Source organism: Siniperca chuatsi, linkage group LG1, assembly GCF_020085105.1.
Source record: "Siniperca chuatsi isolate FFG_IHB_CAS linkage group LG1, ASM2008510v1, whole genome shotgun sequence".
NCBI classification, from domain to species: Eukaryota; Metazoa; Chordata; class Actinopteri; order Centrarchiformes; family Sinipercidae; genus Siniperca; species Siniperca chuatsi.
The window spans coordinates 18145833-18164665 of NC_058042.1; the positions used below are offsets into that span (position 1 = coordinate 18145833).

An 18833-nucleotide genomic window follows, 5' to 3' on the forward strand; every position below is an offset into this window, starting at 1 on the left:
TTTTAGACTTGCTCTTACTCTATTTTAGTGGGGAATAATTTATTCCTTGACGTAAAATGTTATATATGAGAGGTGTGTTAAGCCCATTAAATACGTCACAGCATAATACTATAATAATTATTACACGGTTCCTCTTCTCATTATCAAACGTATAGATGATGGCAAATGGATTAATTAGTATAAAGATTTACAGATACATACAGACGTGCAGTTAGAGATTGTGCCGTTTTTGAGCAGTTTTTATTATATTCTATACTGTATTATTCATATTTTTTGGCAGGTTAGAGTTCAGTTTATCCCTCATACACCCTTCCCTTGCTGGCTCAGTCGTGTGGCAGAACAAGCTATTTTTCTTGATGATACGTCTCCACAACACCACTAGAAATAACAGCACACTGGTTACAGCTGACCGAACAGTTTGTGAGGATTGTGAGATACACAGACGATGACCTGAGGCTTCTACAGAACGGCTTACAGGTCACAGTGACCACAAAGGCAGTACTATTACTTCTGTGTTTTATACAGCAGCACACAGTGTGAAGAATATGAGGAACATATATTCATTTAGTACCTTTTCAAAACGGTATTGCATACTGGCATTTCAATTCATTGAAACTGAAGGAAAAAACGGACATTTATAAGCTAAAGAAACCGGATTGTCAGATAAATTAAACTATTGTCCTGATGCTGTCATCAGTGAGCAGTTTCATACTAGTGAAGAAAAATTAAAGAATATATCTAATAGATCCATTTTCATCCGCACTGAAAAAGCTAATGAGGTACTTCACAGTGTGTGTAATTTGGGGGGAAAAACTGGATTGTCACCTGACTTGACACAAACACAACCATTTGGGAAATCAGATGTATTTATTCAGTTCTGTTACACATTCCGTAATAATTCAATCTGACACAGCTCTCTGCAGGCTCATATTTATTGTCTAGACAAAACTGCCTGCTCCACCTGCTGATAAGCTTTCAGTGCACATAATTATTAACACACTAAAATTTCAACGTACAATACTCTCAGGTTCGATAAGCCATGACATCATCAGTTTCAGTAAGCTGACAAGAAACATTTCCCTCATGATACATGCTTCAAATTCAGCATTTAAAACTCCTGGCCAACAGCAGGTATTATTATTCCTGCAGGACACTGAAACAACTGAACCCAATAAGAACAGAATCACAATTAAGTCAGCTAGTTTCTCAACCTGCCATTCAATTTCCTGAGCTGAGTCTGGGATACCAACTATGCCTTCACACCGTGCAAAGACCCTTTTGCTCTCTTAAGAATTCTTGTCCTTGGAGTGAAAATCCTGTTTGACGGGCCCTGATTGCGAGGTCCAAAGCCTGTTTCCCTCAGGGCCAAGGTCACATTGGTTTCCCCAGCTCTGGCAATCCAAGATCAGTCTTCCTCTGAGGAGAGCTGTGCTCCTTCATCATGAACCTCTCTATAGGCAGCCATGGGGCCACAGTCAGGAGTGTAGCTCCCCATAGAGAGCTTCAATCCCTCAGACAGTTTCTGGGCTGCCAGCTTGGCCTGCAACTCCTGAAATTAAACACAACACAGAGAAAACGTTGACATGAATAGGCTGGTAAACAGAAAACAAGCACATTATTATAAAGCAGCAAAGCCATAGCTATTAAACCCTCAACAAAAGCAGGACTGATGATAAGCTTAACAGGCCTCCGTAAGTTGACAACAGCACACTGTTTGATGTTTGGCTCTAAAGTTATTACTTTGGATGTGAAGTGATATAAAGTGCCTGCACTGCCTGAACGCTGCCCTCTAGAGCAGATAGAGGGATCTGGTGTGGAATTTAATACGATTCACGCTTGGATTCATTATTAATTAATTACACAAGTCACCATCGCATAAACTCAATTTGTTTGAAATTTTGCATCCAGGTGCAATATTAACACCAAACTAAATACTGCCAAATAAATTAGTTTGTTGTAATAATATTTCAATACAAACTGAGAGTTGTTATTTTCATCTGTTACACTACAAATTATGTTTGTGATTGGAATAATCTCCACAGCTCTGCACAGAATGTACAAAATTACTTTTTTAAGCAGGTGCCAAGATAAATGAAGAAGACCTGCAAGTAAAAATAGAACTTTGCCGTGTTCTGAACATCTTTAGCACTGTGTGAAAAAACGCAGCCCTCTCATTCATCTGAATGAGGCCAGTCCAGGGGTGTGGTCGCAGGGGGCTCCAGCAAAACAATTTCAGGGTCGTCCGGCAAATTAGACGAACCTGCTCAACTTTTCATAGACCACATTGCAACGTCATGAATGCCCGTCAAATGTTTGTAATTCACCATGGCTGACGGTAACCAAGACATTCAAATACTGTTACCTCAACATGTTACCACCCAGTATGGTGAGGAGCCTTATTTATTTAACACTTTCTTTTTGGCAAGTGGACATTTCTGACCCTGTCAGTCTGCCTACACTTTAATGTATATACTGTATGTAGAGGATAAGTGTGTGGAGGACTCGGCTGCACTTACGTGCTGCTTCTTGGTTTGTTCCTTGAGGAGGACGGCTGACTCTTCCAGAGACAGAAGCTGGGCCGGATTGTGGTGGAGAGGAGGGAGTCTGGCTGCAGTGATGTCATCCAGGTGTTTTCTGTCCCGCTCCCTCCTGGCCTGTGCAGAGAGCGGTGATGAGCCTTCAGAAGACTGACTGGGTGATGAGGATCCTGATAGAGAGATGTCACTTCTGTGGGGCAACCTGGAAACACAGTTGAGAAGATGTTTTTTATAATAAAATAACTGATACAACTATGAAAGAAAGAAAACGACACACAATGTTACTGAATGAAGTATTTTCACTCACTGATTTGGTTTGAATTTTTGCCTCCTGGGAGCTGAAGTGTTCTCAGTTCTTTCCAGAACAGTTACATAGTGAGGCTTTTTTGGTATCTGCTTTCTGAGAAAGTAATTGTCTCTTGCTGTGCTGTTTAATGGGTCTTTGGACTTGCTACTAAAATCAGTACAAGTTTCAGACAGTCTGACCCTTTCCAAGGCCTCCACAAGGTCACCCTCTTTTGTCTCATCAGTGTTCAGAGAGGCCCCAGCAGCAGCCGTCTCCATGGTTTCACCAGCAGCCACTCTGGAGACAAACTGGTCCTGTTGCTTGTCCAAAGAGTTGTTTTCCTGCACATCAGCTGAGGCAGGTGAGGTCTCCATCTCGTGCATCGCATTGCTTGCAGCAGCCTCACTTAGCCTGTTTTGGTGTGAGGCTGCTGGTGTGTTGGAGATAGCACGCTGTTGCATAGTGAAAGCCTGCTGGTACTTGGACTGTAACTCTGTCCTGGCAGCAAACACCAAGCTCCGTCTCTTCTCGTCTTCATCGTTGTGTTCAATGGTAAGGCGCACTTTCTCCGCAAATTCTTTTATCTTTTTCCCTTTGTCAGGAAGAGTCTGTAACAACCTCCTGTGAACAACATAAACCCATCATTTGATGCTATATTCAAATCGATCATTCAAGATACAGATGGAAGACATTAAACGCATAAACCAAGATTAAATGTCTTAGGAGATATATAGATAGATTAGTAGAAGTCTCTTGAACTCTACTGGAGGACAAACACCATTCTTCCAAAAGTTACTCTCTAATTTGGTGTTTTGATTATGGTGGTGGAGTTGCTCCAAACTCTCCCATAGGTGTTCAGTTGGGTTGAGATCTGGTGACTGTGAAGCAGTATTTGATTCACATCATTTTCATATTCATGAAACCATTCACTGTATGAAAGGATCTGCATTTGTTATGTTTCTCAATTCATTTATTCAGATTTATTTCTTTTTCACCCTGTATCTGTATTTTAATTTCATATATTGCATCCAACATTCAAATCATTGTATAATCATACTAGTATTGTATATTCTATTACTATCTGATCTGATACTGCTGTATAGTTGTGCAGAACTATTTTGACCACGGTCTGTTCCTTCCATTGTAAAAAAAAACATTACGGTTGACATATTAGTCACATTTGAAACTAACTTGGATGCTGACATCTATGGGTACATTTTTAAGGGGAAAATAATCTAAACAGGTCAGCACATTGAACAAATGTATCTATTTAAAGCTACAACCAGAGAGAGATGATAAATCAGCCTGTGCATTTAAGTCTAGCTATGTTGTAGTAACTTTGCAGCGTGGTAGTATAGCTCTGCAACATGAACATAGTAAAGCTTTGCACTATTTTCGCTTAGAAACATGTTTGCCGTCAGTTAGTACAAAAAGGACTGAGATAAACTTATTTATATAGATATGTCGTATCTTTATGTTTGTTTACAACGTTGTTTTATTTAATATTACTGAACAGAGATGATTTGTTAATTTGTGTGCTCTGTAAGACTCCAGACACATATGGGGAAAACCAAACATCCTGATAGGCAGGCTAACAGTGTAGTTTTGCGCAGCCAGGGTAGCGCAGCTCTCATTACAACTAATCAAACTTATTTGTGTGCTAAAGTCACCATGTCTCTTCTGTTACTACATTATCAAACTACATCTGAGCTACTTTTATAGTGGTTCTACGACAGGAGTTGCAACACTGAGTCACAACTTAGCCCCAGTTTGTGCCTCTCATGTATCGTAGATATACACGGGAGGCATAAACTGGGGCTAATAGTGTGAACTTACTTGTTAGAGAGTATCTTCTCCTGTCGCTGGAGCAGTTCTTGGAGCTCTTCTTTGCTCTGGTTTCTCAGGTCTCCCACCTGTCCCTGGTGCTCTGTCCGCGACGAGGACATCACTGTTAGCTAGTGACAGCTAGCTAACGTTACAGCCATTCACAAACAGCGCGAGCTAACGTCTCAGTTTAACATTGTAAATACAAATTCTAATCATACGTTAACCAGCTCAAAACGCCACCAGTTACCTGACTCCTTTATGGTTAGAGACCTTTAGAAACCTCTAAAAGCGGCAGGTTTACTTCTTCAACACATAAGACCACAACATTTCAAAGTGAGATGATTCTTCTTCTTCTGCGGAAATGAAACATGTGAGGTTTAGCTCTAACGCCCCCAGTGTACACCACAGTGTAATGCACCTCTTCTTCGTGTCACAGTCAGTGGAGGTGGTTTGCTGCCCTCTGTAGGTCAAATGTAGTCATCAAGGGTTGTCTGTGAACTTCTGACAGTTCCAGTAATCAGATATTTCTTTCCTCTCTGTAATCAGTGCAGTCAGTCTGAACAGGCTGCACAGTCTCAGACTTTCCATAGCTGCATGTCCCGTCCGGATGCTTCCCAACCACTGTGCCAACCCATTTCTCGCTCAGCGGACAATGACCCGACTTCAACCAAGAGGTTACAGCTGTATCCCCTCTCAGAGTTCAAAGTCAGTTTAACTTTTGGTTGCAGCTGTGCAGTTGGAATAAAATCTCAGTAGACTTTATGTCTCTAATTTTCTTCTCAAAAACATTTTTTTCTTTTGCTTTATTATGTTGCAACTGTCACTTCTTCAGTGCATGCATTAGGTATATATGTCCTATGTATCAAGTCAGATCACACCAGACACAGTAAAACATTTATGGCTTTCTTACATTTTGCAGTTTTCTCCACATGTACCCTCATCCTCTCTTCTAATCAAAATCCCTCAAACTAAAAGAAACAGGTGTATCATGTATACTTCACGTTACAACCATCTGAAGCACAGCACTGGATGTACTGTAGTTAATGTCTAACTTTAACCTTTGTTTAAATGTACTACACACAGCTTTGAAGCTTTTTTGTGAATCTACACATTTTCTTGCAATATCACTGACATCAACAAACAGACCATCTTCACTGCACAACATATAAAAATAAAATTTGGTTATCGCACTAGCGAAGTGAAAAGAGTTTTTACCAAGCAACTACAGATTTGCATTGTGAAGCATAATTTCCATAACACATAATTTCCTGTAAATGCAATAAGCAACAGCCATGCAAATCCACTATCTGCATACTATACAGAAGACAGTTCCTCAAAATAAAGTTTACTGGAGCTCAGTGTTTATGCATGACAGTTATGTAAAAGTGTGAAATGGAATCATTAGATATGGTAGGAAAACAAACAATTTTAAAAGCCCTTTTTGTGTTTCTTACCAGGTATGATAAATTCAGAGTGATCCACATCAACGAACAATGAAGTAGTCACATATAGGCTTCAGACTTTAGATAATGTATGAGATTGTACCGTATGTAAGCGTGGGCATCCATTAACACAATCAGGATGTCTGGTTAAATATACAATAAAGTCTTTATTATCCAAACACACACTGCCTCTTATCATTAGTCGCAGTATGATATGAATCGTTAAGGAAAAGGCACATCATAAAGCTTTTTCAAACACAGTCGTGGCAGTGCATACAACAGCTGGATAATACTTGTGCCTGTGGCTCAGGAATGGCAGTCACCTCAATAAGGTCAATATCTTTAAAATGATTGAACAGTTTTATCGTTAGCACAGATTTACTTCATATTATATAATTACCCTGTTGCCAATTTTAAGAGTATCATTCCCACCACCAGTATCAGATAGTAGGCTGTTCACAAAGGCACAAAGCCTGTTAATAAATATTTTGTACATATTGTGACAATAACAAAATAATATTCATTGAATTTGCACAGAGTCAATATAAAATTATAGGAAAATACACACAAAAACATATCAACCATCATATTGGACTGAATGCTCATAGCTCCATGAGCAGTATAAGTAGGCTACATTCACTGTAAACAAAACAAATATAATCCTTCAGTACATTATTTACAGAATATTTTTTACAGAGCATCAGATTATTTACACCCTACAGCCAGCAACATTTTATTATCATTAATAGTGCTATGTGCAAACATAGGCTGAAAACCTACATAAGACTTTTTACATCATCATGTTGTCTGTCTTTTTTTGAATGCTTAAAACAGGAGATCTGTGTCACATATAGTTATTTTAAAAAGATAATCAGCAGTGAAAATAAGACAAAAACTTTTTAGGAATTACAGTTAGAGGAGAGGATAAATACCGCTCTCATGACTGCATGGTAAATATGTAAGTGCAGTTAGCTTAGCTTTAACCGCAGCTACGTGTAACTGTACCGTAACCGCAGCTACTTATTTACCGTACAGTCGTGACATACAGATTAGCTTTATGCTAAACTAACTGCAGCTACATATAGCTTAGCAAAACATAAAGACTAGAAACAGGGGAAAGAGAACAGAGACAGAGTTGATAATCAATGGTGAAACCAAACAGAACTGAGTTTAAAAGGAATAGTTAAATATTGTGGGAATTATGCTTTTTAGCTTTCTAGCAGAGTTAGATGAGAAGCCTGATACCACTCACATGTCAGTCCTCTAAATATGAAGCTACAGCCAGCAGCCAGTTAGCTTAGCTTAGCACAAAGACCAGAAACAGGGGGAAACAGCTAGCCTGGCTCTCTCCAAAGGTAACGACATGCACCTATCAGCACCTCTAAAGCTCACTAATTAACACATTATATCATGTTTGTTTTATCTGTAATAACAAACTGTAAAAACAACAATTTGCCATTTTACAGGGGTTTATGTGCCAGACTATTTCTTGGCTGTGACCAGTTGCCAGTGGAAACTCCAAGAAGTAACTGCTCCTGGGCAAGAAATAGGCACATAACCCACCGTAAAACAGCAAATTGTCATTTTTACAGTTTGTGGTTTTTGTTTTTACAGATTGAACAAATGAGACATAACGTGTTAATTCATTTGAGTTGCTGGTAGATAGATTTTGTTTCCTTTGGACAACTCCTGCAGGCTAGCTGTTTTCAGTGTTTATGCTAAGCTAACTGTCTGAATGTAGCTTTGTATTTACCACCAGAAAGGAGAGTGGTATTGAACATCTCATCAAATTCTAGACGAGAACGTGTATTTCCCAAAATGTCGAACTATTACTTTAAGATCACTCTATGTTTATCTTTGCTGTTATTTCCATAAGTTTCATGAAAGGTGTATAAACTTGAGGGGCTCTTGATCTTGGTCGAGAAGAGGACGGGGATTCCTCTGGACTTGATCGTGTGTCTGTGTTTGTTTCTGCGTCCACCTCATCTCTGCCAGACTGGACTGGAGACACAGGAGGCTCAGATTCAGACGGGCGGGCATTGGGGAACGTCCCACTTGGTAAAAAAGGGCTGGACTGCAGAAAGCGGCTGTACTGGACAGGAGTGTACCTCAGTAAACTGGACTCCAGCCTGCTGGGTGGAGGGTTATTAGACTTGAACGTCCTTGGTTGGGTGGGCGTTGTCAGGTAGAGAAGGGGATGTTGAATGGGAGATGCAGGGGATGGAGGTTGTGTGGATGATGAGAGTTGTATGGAGGATGGAGGTTGAGTGGCAGATGGAGGTTCAGTGGGTGATGGAGGTTTCATTGGTGATGGAGGTTGAGTGGGTGATGGAGGTCGAGTGGGAGATGGAGGTCGAGTGGGAGATGGAGGTTCAGTGATTGGTGGAAGCTTCATTGGTGATGGAGGATGAACAGGTGGCAGGTGTTTTATAGGATGGAGATGAGTTGGTTCACGTTGAACAGGAGGTTCAACATCATGCCTCTGTGCTTCACGTCTGCAGATGCACAGTCAGACATCAGAGTGAGAAACCACTTCCAAATGAAGCACCAAATACAACCTGATGCTACTAAACATGTTTCTCCAACTTCTTCTGCTTCTTACCTATGGAGCAGATCACAGCCTACTCCTTTCTCCCTGGTTTCCAAAAACTCTCTAGGCATATTCTGTGTGGACATAAAATACTTCAGCTTGTCTTCTAATTCATTATTCTGGGAAAAGGAAAAGAGGAAACAACACTGTCAGGTCAGACACATGCAAAGGACTGCAGTCACTTTACATGTGTAAGCAGCTTGATAGGTGCAGTGACACGAGGAAACCACACAGACATTGCCGAAAGTTCAGGATATCCAGCGTTCAGCAGCCCAGGCAGTCATCTTTAGCCATGCAGTAGATTACCACACCACACCAAAATTAAAACACACAGTAAACACACAGTGAAGTATTTCTTTTACCTCGCACTCCACTATTGCAATTCTGTCCAGAAGCTCTGAGATGAACATATCCTTTTGAGCAACTTGAGCTCGCAGTGATTCAACCTTCACAAATTCAAGAAGACAACATTTAATTGAAAACAATTATTATGTGTTTTCAGTCAGATCTTTTCTCTGCTCAGTTTAATCATTCCAATATTGTGATCTTACTGTATATGGATTTTTGGCAGTAAATCCGTGATTTCCTAATAATTTTCTTGGAAGTTTCCCGGAAATAACAATGTAATTTGGAGCTAATTATGGGCAAAATAGTAGTGGAAAGAAAAGCTCAATTTAAACCAAACGTAATATTCATTCATTTTCATTTATTACTGGAAACTTGTACGCTTGCCTCCAGACAAATTTCACATTGTTGCATGTTCAGCATATATACACTACAAAATTAAATAGTTTTTTCTAGGAAATTATTCAGAAATTACAGACCCATAAAATAAAATGTTACCGTTGGCAAGAAACGGTCCATGCAACACTTATGATGGATACTGAATAGAAAGACTTTTCTGGAAAACCAAATTGAACTGAAAAGAAGCCAGTTGAAACTCTAATCATGCACTTCAATCACTAAACCCTTTATCTTTAGATTATGAGTATGCATCTTAACCACTCAGCCACCACCACGCCTCACCCTTTATTGACTCTGGGTCAGATGAAGTTTTATATTCCTTGTGTGCACTGATCAATACTCTGGATGGTTAAATAAACTTCTACTACTTCAGCCGATGTATGTATCTCGTCCATACCCATTATCAAAACACAAGAAGAACAGAAGACCTGAATGCACGCGACTGGACAGTATTCACACAGATAAATAAACTCTCCTCACCTCCTCGATCATTCCTTTGACTTTCCTCTGCTGGCAGAACACCATGTCGTTCAAGTGTTTGATCCTTTCACGGAGATCCACAGATTCAGATTGCAGCTCTTTGGACCTAAACAGGACCACCAACCAGTTAAACATACATATAAATCCATCTTACTGAAATGTGCAGCCAGGTCAGGTGCTTCTGAGATCAAAGATAACAAACTTTAGAGGGGAAAAATAAATAGTGCAAATGCTTCAACACTAGTGTGGCTTCATGTGAGTCAAAATGTCTGAGTCATTACTCGAGTGTCTGTACTGCACTTCCACCAAAACAAAACTGATATTTTTTGAAGCATGAAAGTTTATTCTTGAGCTTGAAAATAGTCATTTGACAAAACAATCTCAACTCATGGTCCTCTTATGAGCTTTTCCGAAACTTTCTACTTGTTCAGCTGACAAAGAACTTGAACATCTTCAGATCCAACTCCATGACAAGCTAGTTAACTCCAACTGCTGATGAAGATTATGTGATACAGTTAAAAGCTCAGAAAAAGCCAGTAAGTGGACTCCCTTTTTGTACTTTTTGGCTACAGTTGCATCAGTTTTGTCTGTCAGCTCCATCAAGCGGAGACGCTGTCCACATTCCTGCAGCTTCATTTGGAGTTGACTCTTTTCCTGTGAAAAAATATTTATTTTTCATTATAAGGTTTATTTATTTTCTGCAAGAAATGTAGATAGCTTGATTTTTTTGTTATGTTAAAATTTGCCTTGCCTTGTCCATACAGTCCAGTAGACGCTCCACTTCAATGATCCTCTGGTCCCTCTCAGCAATCTTGGCCTCTGCAATCCTGATGTTTCTCTCTGCTTCCTCTAGTCGCCTGATGTACTCATCGAGTTGGGCCTGTGAGAACAGAAATACATTTCGGTTTAAATGCTGGACTGCTTTTAAAACAGCTCTTCAAATTATGAAGAGTGTAGTCATTTATCTACATTTTACACTGCATCTTTGAAAAATGTGTCAAAACCAAAACCATTTGAGACATCTTGAGTAATAATCACACATCTATCCTGTCCTTACGACACATAAGTTTTGGTTTCTACTGGCACTGAAACTGTATGTGATGTACAATGGTGAGACTTAATGAATAAGGAGTAAAGAATGCAGACCTGTAGGTTTTCAATCTCCTCCCTGTGTTTCTGTTGTTCCTCCTGCAGCTTTTCCTCGTACTCCCGCTGTAGCTTTGCTGAGAGCTCCTGCAGTGCCTGAGTGTTGGCCTCCCGCGAAGACTCCACCTGGACAATTCACAGCACAGCAGAAATTAAGACAAGGCTGATTATTCCATATTGACACTAGCATAGAAGATGCAGATGCAGCAGATGTGTTACTGTACTGCAGTTTGATGATCTGTTATCAAATCTGCTGGATCAAAACACACTGCTGTGTCTACTATTTCTCATATGTCGTAATTCTTTGAAATTGGGGTTATTTGCTCTCTAATGGAGAGCGGCCATTTTTTGTTTGGTCATTACACAGACTGGAACCATAGATGACTTCTCAAAACTTTGGGGACTATTTTGATGACCAGTTTTATTTTTACCTTTTACTCTAACCTACTGCAGATACTCTCCACTGTTAATGATTCATCAGACCATTTTGCAACAGGCCATTTGAGCAAGTAGTTTCGTGGATGCATGAGGGTTTGTGTGAACGAGTGAGTGTGCACACAAAAAAATGTGTGTGCATGATTACCTGTAGTCTCAAAGTCTGGTTTTCTGCCTGCGCGGCAGCCAGCTCCCTCTCCTTGTCTCTGAGTTTTTCTTCCGTTTTCTCACAGGTGCTCTTCAAACTCTTCACCTCGTCTCTCTTGTCCACTCTGTTCTGACAGTTCTCCAGAAGGGATTTCTGCAAAGGAAACTTCTTTACTTATCAAGCCAACCTTTTTCTGTGATGGCATGAAGCTGTCATGGAGCAGGTCTTCACAGGTTCAGTGACATTGTTTTTTTACCTGCAGGCCGATGTTAGCTGATATAAGGGAGTTATTCATCTGATCGAAGCTCTCCATGGCTGATGTCCGGATCCTCACCTCTGACTCCAGACTCCTCCGTTGTGAATTGGCAGTCTGCAGACACACATGGTACACTGCATTTTCAGATGTATTCACAGCATCACAGACTGGAGTTTGAGGAGGGAGTTCTGAGCAGTCACATGGTGTTACATAATTCATTACCCTGATTTCCTGTGAAAGCTTTTGCATTGATTGCTGCATTCCTCCGAACTGCCCGTACATCCGCTCTCTCACCTTCTCTAAAGAATCTCTCACCTGTGTACAGATACACAGAACGCACAGATATTATCAAAAAAACATCCAACACAGCCTTGCATAGATGACGTGATGTTACAACAATGATGTGTTGACCTGTGTTGAGGATGTGTTTCCACTCACCTCCCTGATGTACTTCATCTCATCCTGAAGGTGACTGACCGTCCACTCGCGCGCCATCACCTCCTGCTGTCTGTCCGAGCCCGTCCTCTGCACAACGCCGTACACTTTGGGCCTGTGGTGCTGCAGCGAGGTCTCTGGCGCCCCATTGGTCATGTCTCCAAAGTGCTGAGGGAGACAGGATCACACCGGTCAGGTTTCTGTAGTCACCCTCCACTGAGGCTGAGTTATTCTGTCATTGTGTTTGTGTATTCATGTGCTTGCTTGTGTGCACACATGCACACTTGCAGGTGCATCATGTGTTTGTGCGTTTGTGTGTGAGGACGCAAATGTCTGCATATGTACACTTGATCATGTATTTTCAGCAATACTGTTGCTTAGCACTGGAAACAGGAGGCTTGGAACGAACAGCTAAAAAAGTGTAGGGTGTATTGAAGGTGTCATGTTTCTGCAACCCAGTACACGAGCTGCTGCCATTTCTGCCTATTGAACCTCTAGCAGACAGGCACCCAATGAAAAAAGATGCACACCAGCAGAGGAGAAGTGCAGCACTTTAAACAATGCAATAACTAAATAACAAATGACAATTATAGTCATGGGCACAGATAAATTACAGAACTGAAGCTTAGATTCAAATTTCTACAAACATTTCAGTACTGTAGTGTAAGAGGTAAATGTTTCTGGAAATTAGAAATAATTAATTTTAGGGCTGCAACTAATGCTTATTTTTATTATTGATGAATCTGTATATATACATATACATACAGATTGTATATATATATATATATATATATATATATATATATATATATATATATATATATACAGTATATATAGATATATATATAAACAGATACAATTGAGACATGAAATTTGTTACTGTCATCTGCAAGCATCTGTTCATGTTGAATATCCATGAATGCATTATTAATAAAGGTGCATGCACAGAAACGTGTTTTACAGAAAGATGTCAGAAAGATGACACACATGCTGAAGGCGTGGCAGTGTATGCATCTCAGTGTCTATTACTCATGTGGTGGATGTGGCTGTCTACCTGCTGAGGGGACTCCCTGCCAGCTGGCCTCTCTCTTTGGATCAGCCCATTCGTCTTCTTCCATGCCCCATTGACATCCTTCTCTTTCTCAGCCTACAGAAGAAAAAAAAAACAATATTCAAGATTGCTGTTGTGGAGGATTCACTTCATTCCAGGTGTGGACCCTGGAAAGTTAAAACATTTTCAAAATAATTATTATTTTTAATATTATTTAACATTCCACAGCACCTATACCTTCTAATTAGCAAAGTTTCTGTTGAAATAATGCACCCTAGCTAGTTTGTTTATTGTGTCACTGTGACAATGTTGACTTAATAATTTGGAGATCTTGTGGGGAGGGTTTGGTCACCACCAGGGTCGGGGTGGGAGCACATTTTTTTGTTCACCTGTTATATATCTTTTTTTAAAACTAAATTTTGCTTTCATTTTGAATTGAATAGCTTCTTCCAGCCAAAACATGAACTTTTTAAATCCTCTGATCAAACTAAACATTCAGTCAGGACCTGTTACCCAGAGAAAGAGGCGTTAGTCTCAACATCTCACAGAGATAAGAGTGAGAACAAAGATGCCAGTGTTGTCTTGTGGACAGAGCCGAGCCTCACATTTCTCCACCACTTAATCTACAGAGGACATGCTGTTGAGAAACGGTGAAGGCTGCTAATGGGCGGATGTGAATTCCAGCAGATGAGAGGGAAGAACAGCCATCTTTATGTTTTAACAACACTGCAGCCTCCGTCTCTGAGAGCTCAGAAAAACAATGCTCTATGTGCAGCTTTGAATTTTACACTGACAATGTTTGACCACACTGGTGGACAGTGTTTACCTGCTTCTTGTAGCTGAGACTGCAGCCATGTAAGTTTTGTTTGGGAGGAGCACACAGGATTTTGTTTGTTTTGTTGCCTTGAGAAGCATGACCACCTCACAGACATCACTGACTGCCTGAATTATGTAAATATGTAAAAACGACTTAAAGATGCTCCTTTGAAAGAACTATGGTTCAGTGCGTAGTCAAACATTTTACAGTGTAATTTGTTTTTTGCACACATACTGACTGCTTTATCATATGACTGCATTGTGAAGGACTCGACTGATTAGATTAGCTTCTTATTTCTGACACAAACATGAAAGTTGTGCTTGAAGTCACAACACAAAGGCCCTCTCATGTAACTCATTGGGCTGAACCATGTTCGCTTTGAAGAGACTTTCAGCCATTGTGGGGTTGATATCCAATGATGTAGGTGTAGAAACTTCTATATGTAGCAACTGTGTCAAAATCTTTTGTGTGTGTCATGGTGCAAACGTATTACATCTCATCTAGGCCACAGTCACTGGTTGGATTGTGTCCATGATGTGTCAGGTTGCAGGATACACCCTTTTTCTAATTTTATGTCGAATAACCACTTTAACCAGCGTTCCTACTGAAAGATAATATCTCTGGCTGGGCTGAGGAGGTTTCAGTCATTCCCTTCCTCCTTGACTTAATTTCATGTCTTCCCTTTTTTATTTTTTTTCATTCACAAAGTCACAAAAATAAAAAATAAAAAAGATACAACTGACCTACGTTCAACCTTCCAGAAAGATTACATTCAAGATCAAAGATTGTGCAACATCAGTGGAAATGTGTTGAAGCGCATTCGCTGGAAAAAAAGGACATGGATGCTCCATGTCTACATAAGTGTAATAAAAAATGTTAAATCAAGCCTGCTCAACACTGTGTCAGTTTTGAACACTGTACTGGTATTGAACTAAATGTTGCAACAACAGAGCTATGTGTCACCGCAACTACTGCAGCACCTACACAGAGCTCTGAGCTCAGCGCTGAATACATAATGTGCAGATGAAGAGGACACGGAGAGGTAAGTTTTTAACCTCTTAAAACCTGTTGAAACATAAAAAGTTGTGTTTTTCCACACTGTACTAAAGTTTCACATGCAAATTATATATCCACTTGTTTTAGCACTTAGCTTATATTGAGTGAAAACTCAACTCCAGTGAGTGAAGAGTCCATTTTCAGGCCTGCACCATTATACTGAATTAGAAATCCTGTGCAACACTTTATGCATATTTTCATGTGATTCAACCTGATATATTATGTGTCTTTGGAAACTTTTAGATCTTATAGCAATAGTTTTGGGAAATAGGATTATTCACGTTCTTACTGAGAGGTAGATGAGAAGATTGATACCACTCTCTTGTTTGTAGGATAAATGTGAAGCTACCAACAGCAGCCAGTTAGCTTAGCTTAGCATAAAGACTGGAAATAGGGGGAAACAGCTAACCTGACTCTGTCCAAAGGTAACAAAATCCACCTACAAGCACCTCTAATGTTTACTAATTATACGTAATCCCTGGCCATAAAACAACAAATTGTCATTTCGACAAGTTTTTGTACAGATTAAACAAACAAGATATAACTTGTTAATTAATCAGCTTTAGAGGTGCTGGCGGGCAGATTTTGTTTCCAGTTTTGTGCTAAGCTAAGCTAATTGGCTGCTGGCTGTGTCATCATATTTACTGTACAGACTTGAGAGTGGTATTGATCTTCTCATCTAACTCTCAGCAAGAAAGCAGATAAGTGAATTTCCCCAAATGTTATTATTCCTCTAACACCATTTCTTACTATTCTGTTATATTTTTTTATGTATCATTTTTATTTACTCTCTACATTTCCTCCAACTATTTTCATTACGCTTAAGGTAGTTGATTGTAAAAACAGCCACTCTGCTAGAGAGTGAGCTGCACAGCAGAGGTGCAGAGTTGCATCCTCACTAAACACACCCTGAAGTGCACGTCATCACTGAGCACACGTGTGTTGCTCTCCACTTTGTGTTCACTCTTGACCAGACTGTCCTCTGTCATCAGTTCCCATATTCATGGTCACACCCTCCCAAAGGGAAGCACATTCAGAGATTACGGCAGCGTGCTATCAGTAGAGTGTGTGGAGGTGTGGTAACTAGATGAACACCATTCGCCTTGGCCAAAGTTCATATAAAACATACCACCATGTTTCTGTAAGGTTTCTGCACTTCGCGCACAGTTAAAAGGACCGAAAACCTTCTCACTGCCAACAATAAGTAAAGTCACACTCAGTTCTCACACTCTCACTGTCAAAGTCTGGCATCAGCCTCTGGACCACAAATCCTGAACACAAACAAAGGCAGGGGCAGAGCCACCTACAGCAAACACCCACACAGCCTGCAGCATATACTCACAATCATAATTCACACAGTCACAATGTGCACTGACAGACATAGATACTGTACAGAGTGTAATTCTGCACTTCAATATGGAAATCCCATTTTCATGAGCTATGGTTGTTTAGTTACCAGTGTTTGAGTCAATACTGTTTCAGTTAAGCTGTCAGGTGTCTCGTGAGATATCAAATATATTGTCTATTCAGCAAAAAATATTTTAAATATTTTCTATTGTGTGGAGTAGATTTACAGTACAGAGTCTGAGTTGAGCTTTGAAGTAAATGTGTAACAGCTGTGTGTGCATTATTACACGCACACACCCTCCTGTCATGACTGTGTAACTGGTTCAGATGATAAAAAACATAAATCTCAGTTGTTCCATCCATCGCTCTTTCTGGGTGTTTTTATTTTATGATGAATTAATGTTGTATTTTTGGGGCTTATCATTCTCCCACATCGCTATTTTTGAGAGTGCCTTGGTGTGTGTGGTTGTACATTTTAAGCTAGAGAGAGACACACACAAACTCAGTTGGTTTGTTGAGTCAAATCCAGTTTAACAAGAGGGAATTTAAGGTTTAATTTAACTCTATTCATTAAACCTTTACCTATCTAAATAGGGCTGTCAAGCAAGACTTATGGCCAGGATGTAGCATGGGTAATTGTAGAATTTCAATGAGGGAGATATATGACTTACTGTGTCTGAGTTTGCAGTTTTTGGTTCCTTGTTTCCATGATCTCCCGCATGTAGAGTTAACCTGAGGCGTCTGATCCTCCTCTGAGAAACACAAACAAACAAAAAGCAAATACTGTTAGTGATGTTCTGCACGCAAATTCTTTTTTGCATCATGTCATCATGAGAAAAGATAGAAGAGTGGACATTAAAACATCACCGAAACTAAGGGATTGAATGGTTGACAAAGCTCAGAGACCTCCACAGTCAACCACCATGAGTTTATTTATAGACAATGGCAACAGAGCCAGAAACAAAGTTTATGCTGTGAAGCTGTGCTACAGATACATCACCACAGTGAGTGCTTTGTTTGGCTGTGTAACAAACATTTTGTACAATTAGATATTTTGAAAAGTTTTATTTTAAAACATTATTCCAAAAAGGAAATAGTAATGAACGCATGCTCAGTTTACTAAATTATAATAGGTTCTTTCTTCATTAGAAAACAACGGGAATAGGTTTAAAGGCCGGTTCAGTACAAAGGCCTATTTATCAGGGAGCTGTTCAAATAAACATGACAGCCCTGCCTCTTGCACACTCAGCTCCCATTACATGCTCTTGAAAGTGAACACATCCTATAACAAACATGAATTTTCAGATGATCAGAAGACAGAAAATGTTAGCTGGGACTGAGAGAATTTGTCTCCTTCATCTACTTTCATTGTCTGTATACAGACAAGAAACAAGTGGCTGCAGAGTTAAAAGCAACAAGGGACAAACAGAAGAGGGAGAAAAACACTGGACTGTTTGCAAAACAGGGGAGAAAGGAGAGAGAAAATGGGGGAGACAGAGGGAGAGTTTTAGTGTCCTGGCTTCTCTGGGACTTCTTACCTCAGAATCTGGAGAATCCTCTGTTGTGGTGGTGGTGGTGGAAACAATTCGTCCTGAACCGTAGCGAAGCATGTCTCCTCTACTGCCCACTCCTCGTTTCTCTTCCTCTCCCTCTCCGGACCTCCTCCCACCCTTCCTCTCACTCTTCTTCCTGAGTTCTGCTCAAACTTTCAGAGTGACCATCTGCCAGGGAAAAGGAGGGGAAATTCCACTCTGTCGAGTCTGCTGGTGGTGGTGGGAGTCCACAGGGCCCCGAGGTTTCCTCTCAGTCAGATAAAAGATCAGATGCAATCCAGTTCCACACTCAGCTATGTCATTGTCTTAAGTCCAACAAGACTGTTCCTACGTCCACCTGGCTGACAGGCTTGTCAGTCACTCAGCAACCTCCCTGCCTCTCTGACTCTGACTCTCTCTGTTTGTCTCTGCAATCCCATCAGACCTGTTGGGCCACATTTCATCAGCCTCCCTGGTCCGTGCCTCCTGCCCTGAGAGCAAGACTTTCACAGGGCGGGTCCTCTTTCTCGGGCTGGTACAGGTGGAGCACTTCTTATCAACAGGAGTGGCTAATGGGGGCTGGTACTTACTGTTCACCGCACAGTTGAGGAGTTTGATACTATCTTCCTGTTATAGCTATACTTGCAAAGATTTTTAGTCTTAGTAATGCTCTAAAAACTACAAAATATATTTCTACTATATAA

The 18833-nt window shown here is 40.3% G+C and overlaps 2 protein-coding genes across 5 annotated transcripts; both read right to left on the minus strand.

The window, feature by feature from the left end:
- Positions 1-848: 848 nt before the first annotated feature.
- polr2m (RNA polymerase II subunit M) lies at positions 849-5028 on the minus strand. The gene is made up of 4 exons (XM_044196535.1): positions 4660-5028; positions 2845-3444; positions 2517-2739; positions 849-1549 (listed from the first exon to the last, which is right to left on the minus strand). The coding sequence occupies exons 1-4, from the start codon at positions 4767-4769 to the stop codon at positions 1406-1408; spliced, it is 1077 nt and encodes a 358-aa protein (XP_044052470.1). The 5' UTR covers positions 4770-5028; the 3' UTR covers positions 849-1405.
- A 1211-nt stretch (positions 5029-6239) lies between these two features.
- Positions 6240-18637, minus strand: LOC122876316 (myocardial zonula adherens protein). 4 transcript variants are annotated; one of them, XM_044196522.1, is made up of 14 exons: positions 18136-18637; positions 17269-17349; positions 13381-13473; positions 12330-12494; positions 12114-12206; positions 11892-12005; positions 11636-11788; positions 11053-11178; positions 10658-10786; positions 10466-10560; positions 9907-10012; positions 9045-9128; positions 8695-8756; positions 6240-8587 (listed from the first exon to the last, which is right to left on the minus strand). In XM_044196522.1, the coding sequence occupies exons 1-14, from the start codon at positions 18205-18207 to the stop codon at positions 7933-7935; spliced, it is 2028 nt and encodes a 675-aa protein (XP_044052457.1). In that variant the 5' UTR covers positions 18208-18637; the 3' UTR covers positions 6240-7932. The 4 variants fall into 4 exon arrangements, with proteins under 4 accessions (XP_044052457.1, XP_044052439.1, XP_044052448.1 ...); XM_044196504.1 differs by having other exon boundaries at positions 8695-8801; XM_044196513.1 differs by having other exon boundaries at positions 10457-10560.
- Between the last annotated feature and the right edge of the window lie 196 nt (positions 18638-18833).

Excerpts from the sequence above, each read along its gene's own strand:
- polr2m (XM_044196535.1), bottom strand. The coding sequence starts at position 4,769 with ATGTCCTCGTCGCGGACAGAGCACCAGGGACAGGTGGGAGACCTGAGA. Across the intron at positions 3,445-4,659 it reads GAGAAGATACTCTCTAACAA|GAGGTTGTTACAGACTCTTC; the intron begins GTAAGTTCACAC and ends TGTTGTTCACAG. Across the intron at positions 2,740-2,844 it reads CAAAAATTCAAACCAAATCA|GTTGCCCCACAGAAGTGACA; the intron begins GTGAGTGAAAAT and ends CTGTGTTTCCAG.
- LOC122876316 (XM_044196494.1), bottom strand. The coding sequence starts at position 18,207 with ATGCTTCGCTACGGTTCAGGACGAATTGTTTCCACCACCACCACCACA. Across the intron at positions 8,802-9,044 it reads TTGCAATAGTGGAGTGCGAG|AATAATGAATTAGAAGACAA; the intron begins GTAAAAGAAATA and ends TCCTTTTCCCAG. Across the intron at positions 8,588-8,694 it reads GGCTGTGATCTGCTCCATAG|ACGTGAAGCACAGAGGCATG; the intron begins GTAAGAAGCAGA and ends GTGCATCTGCAG.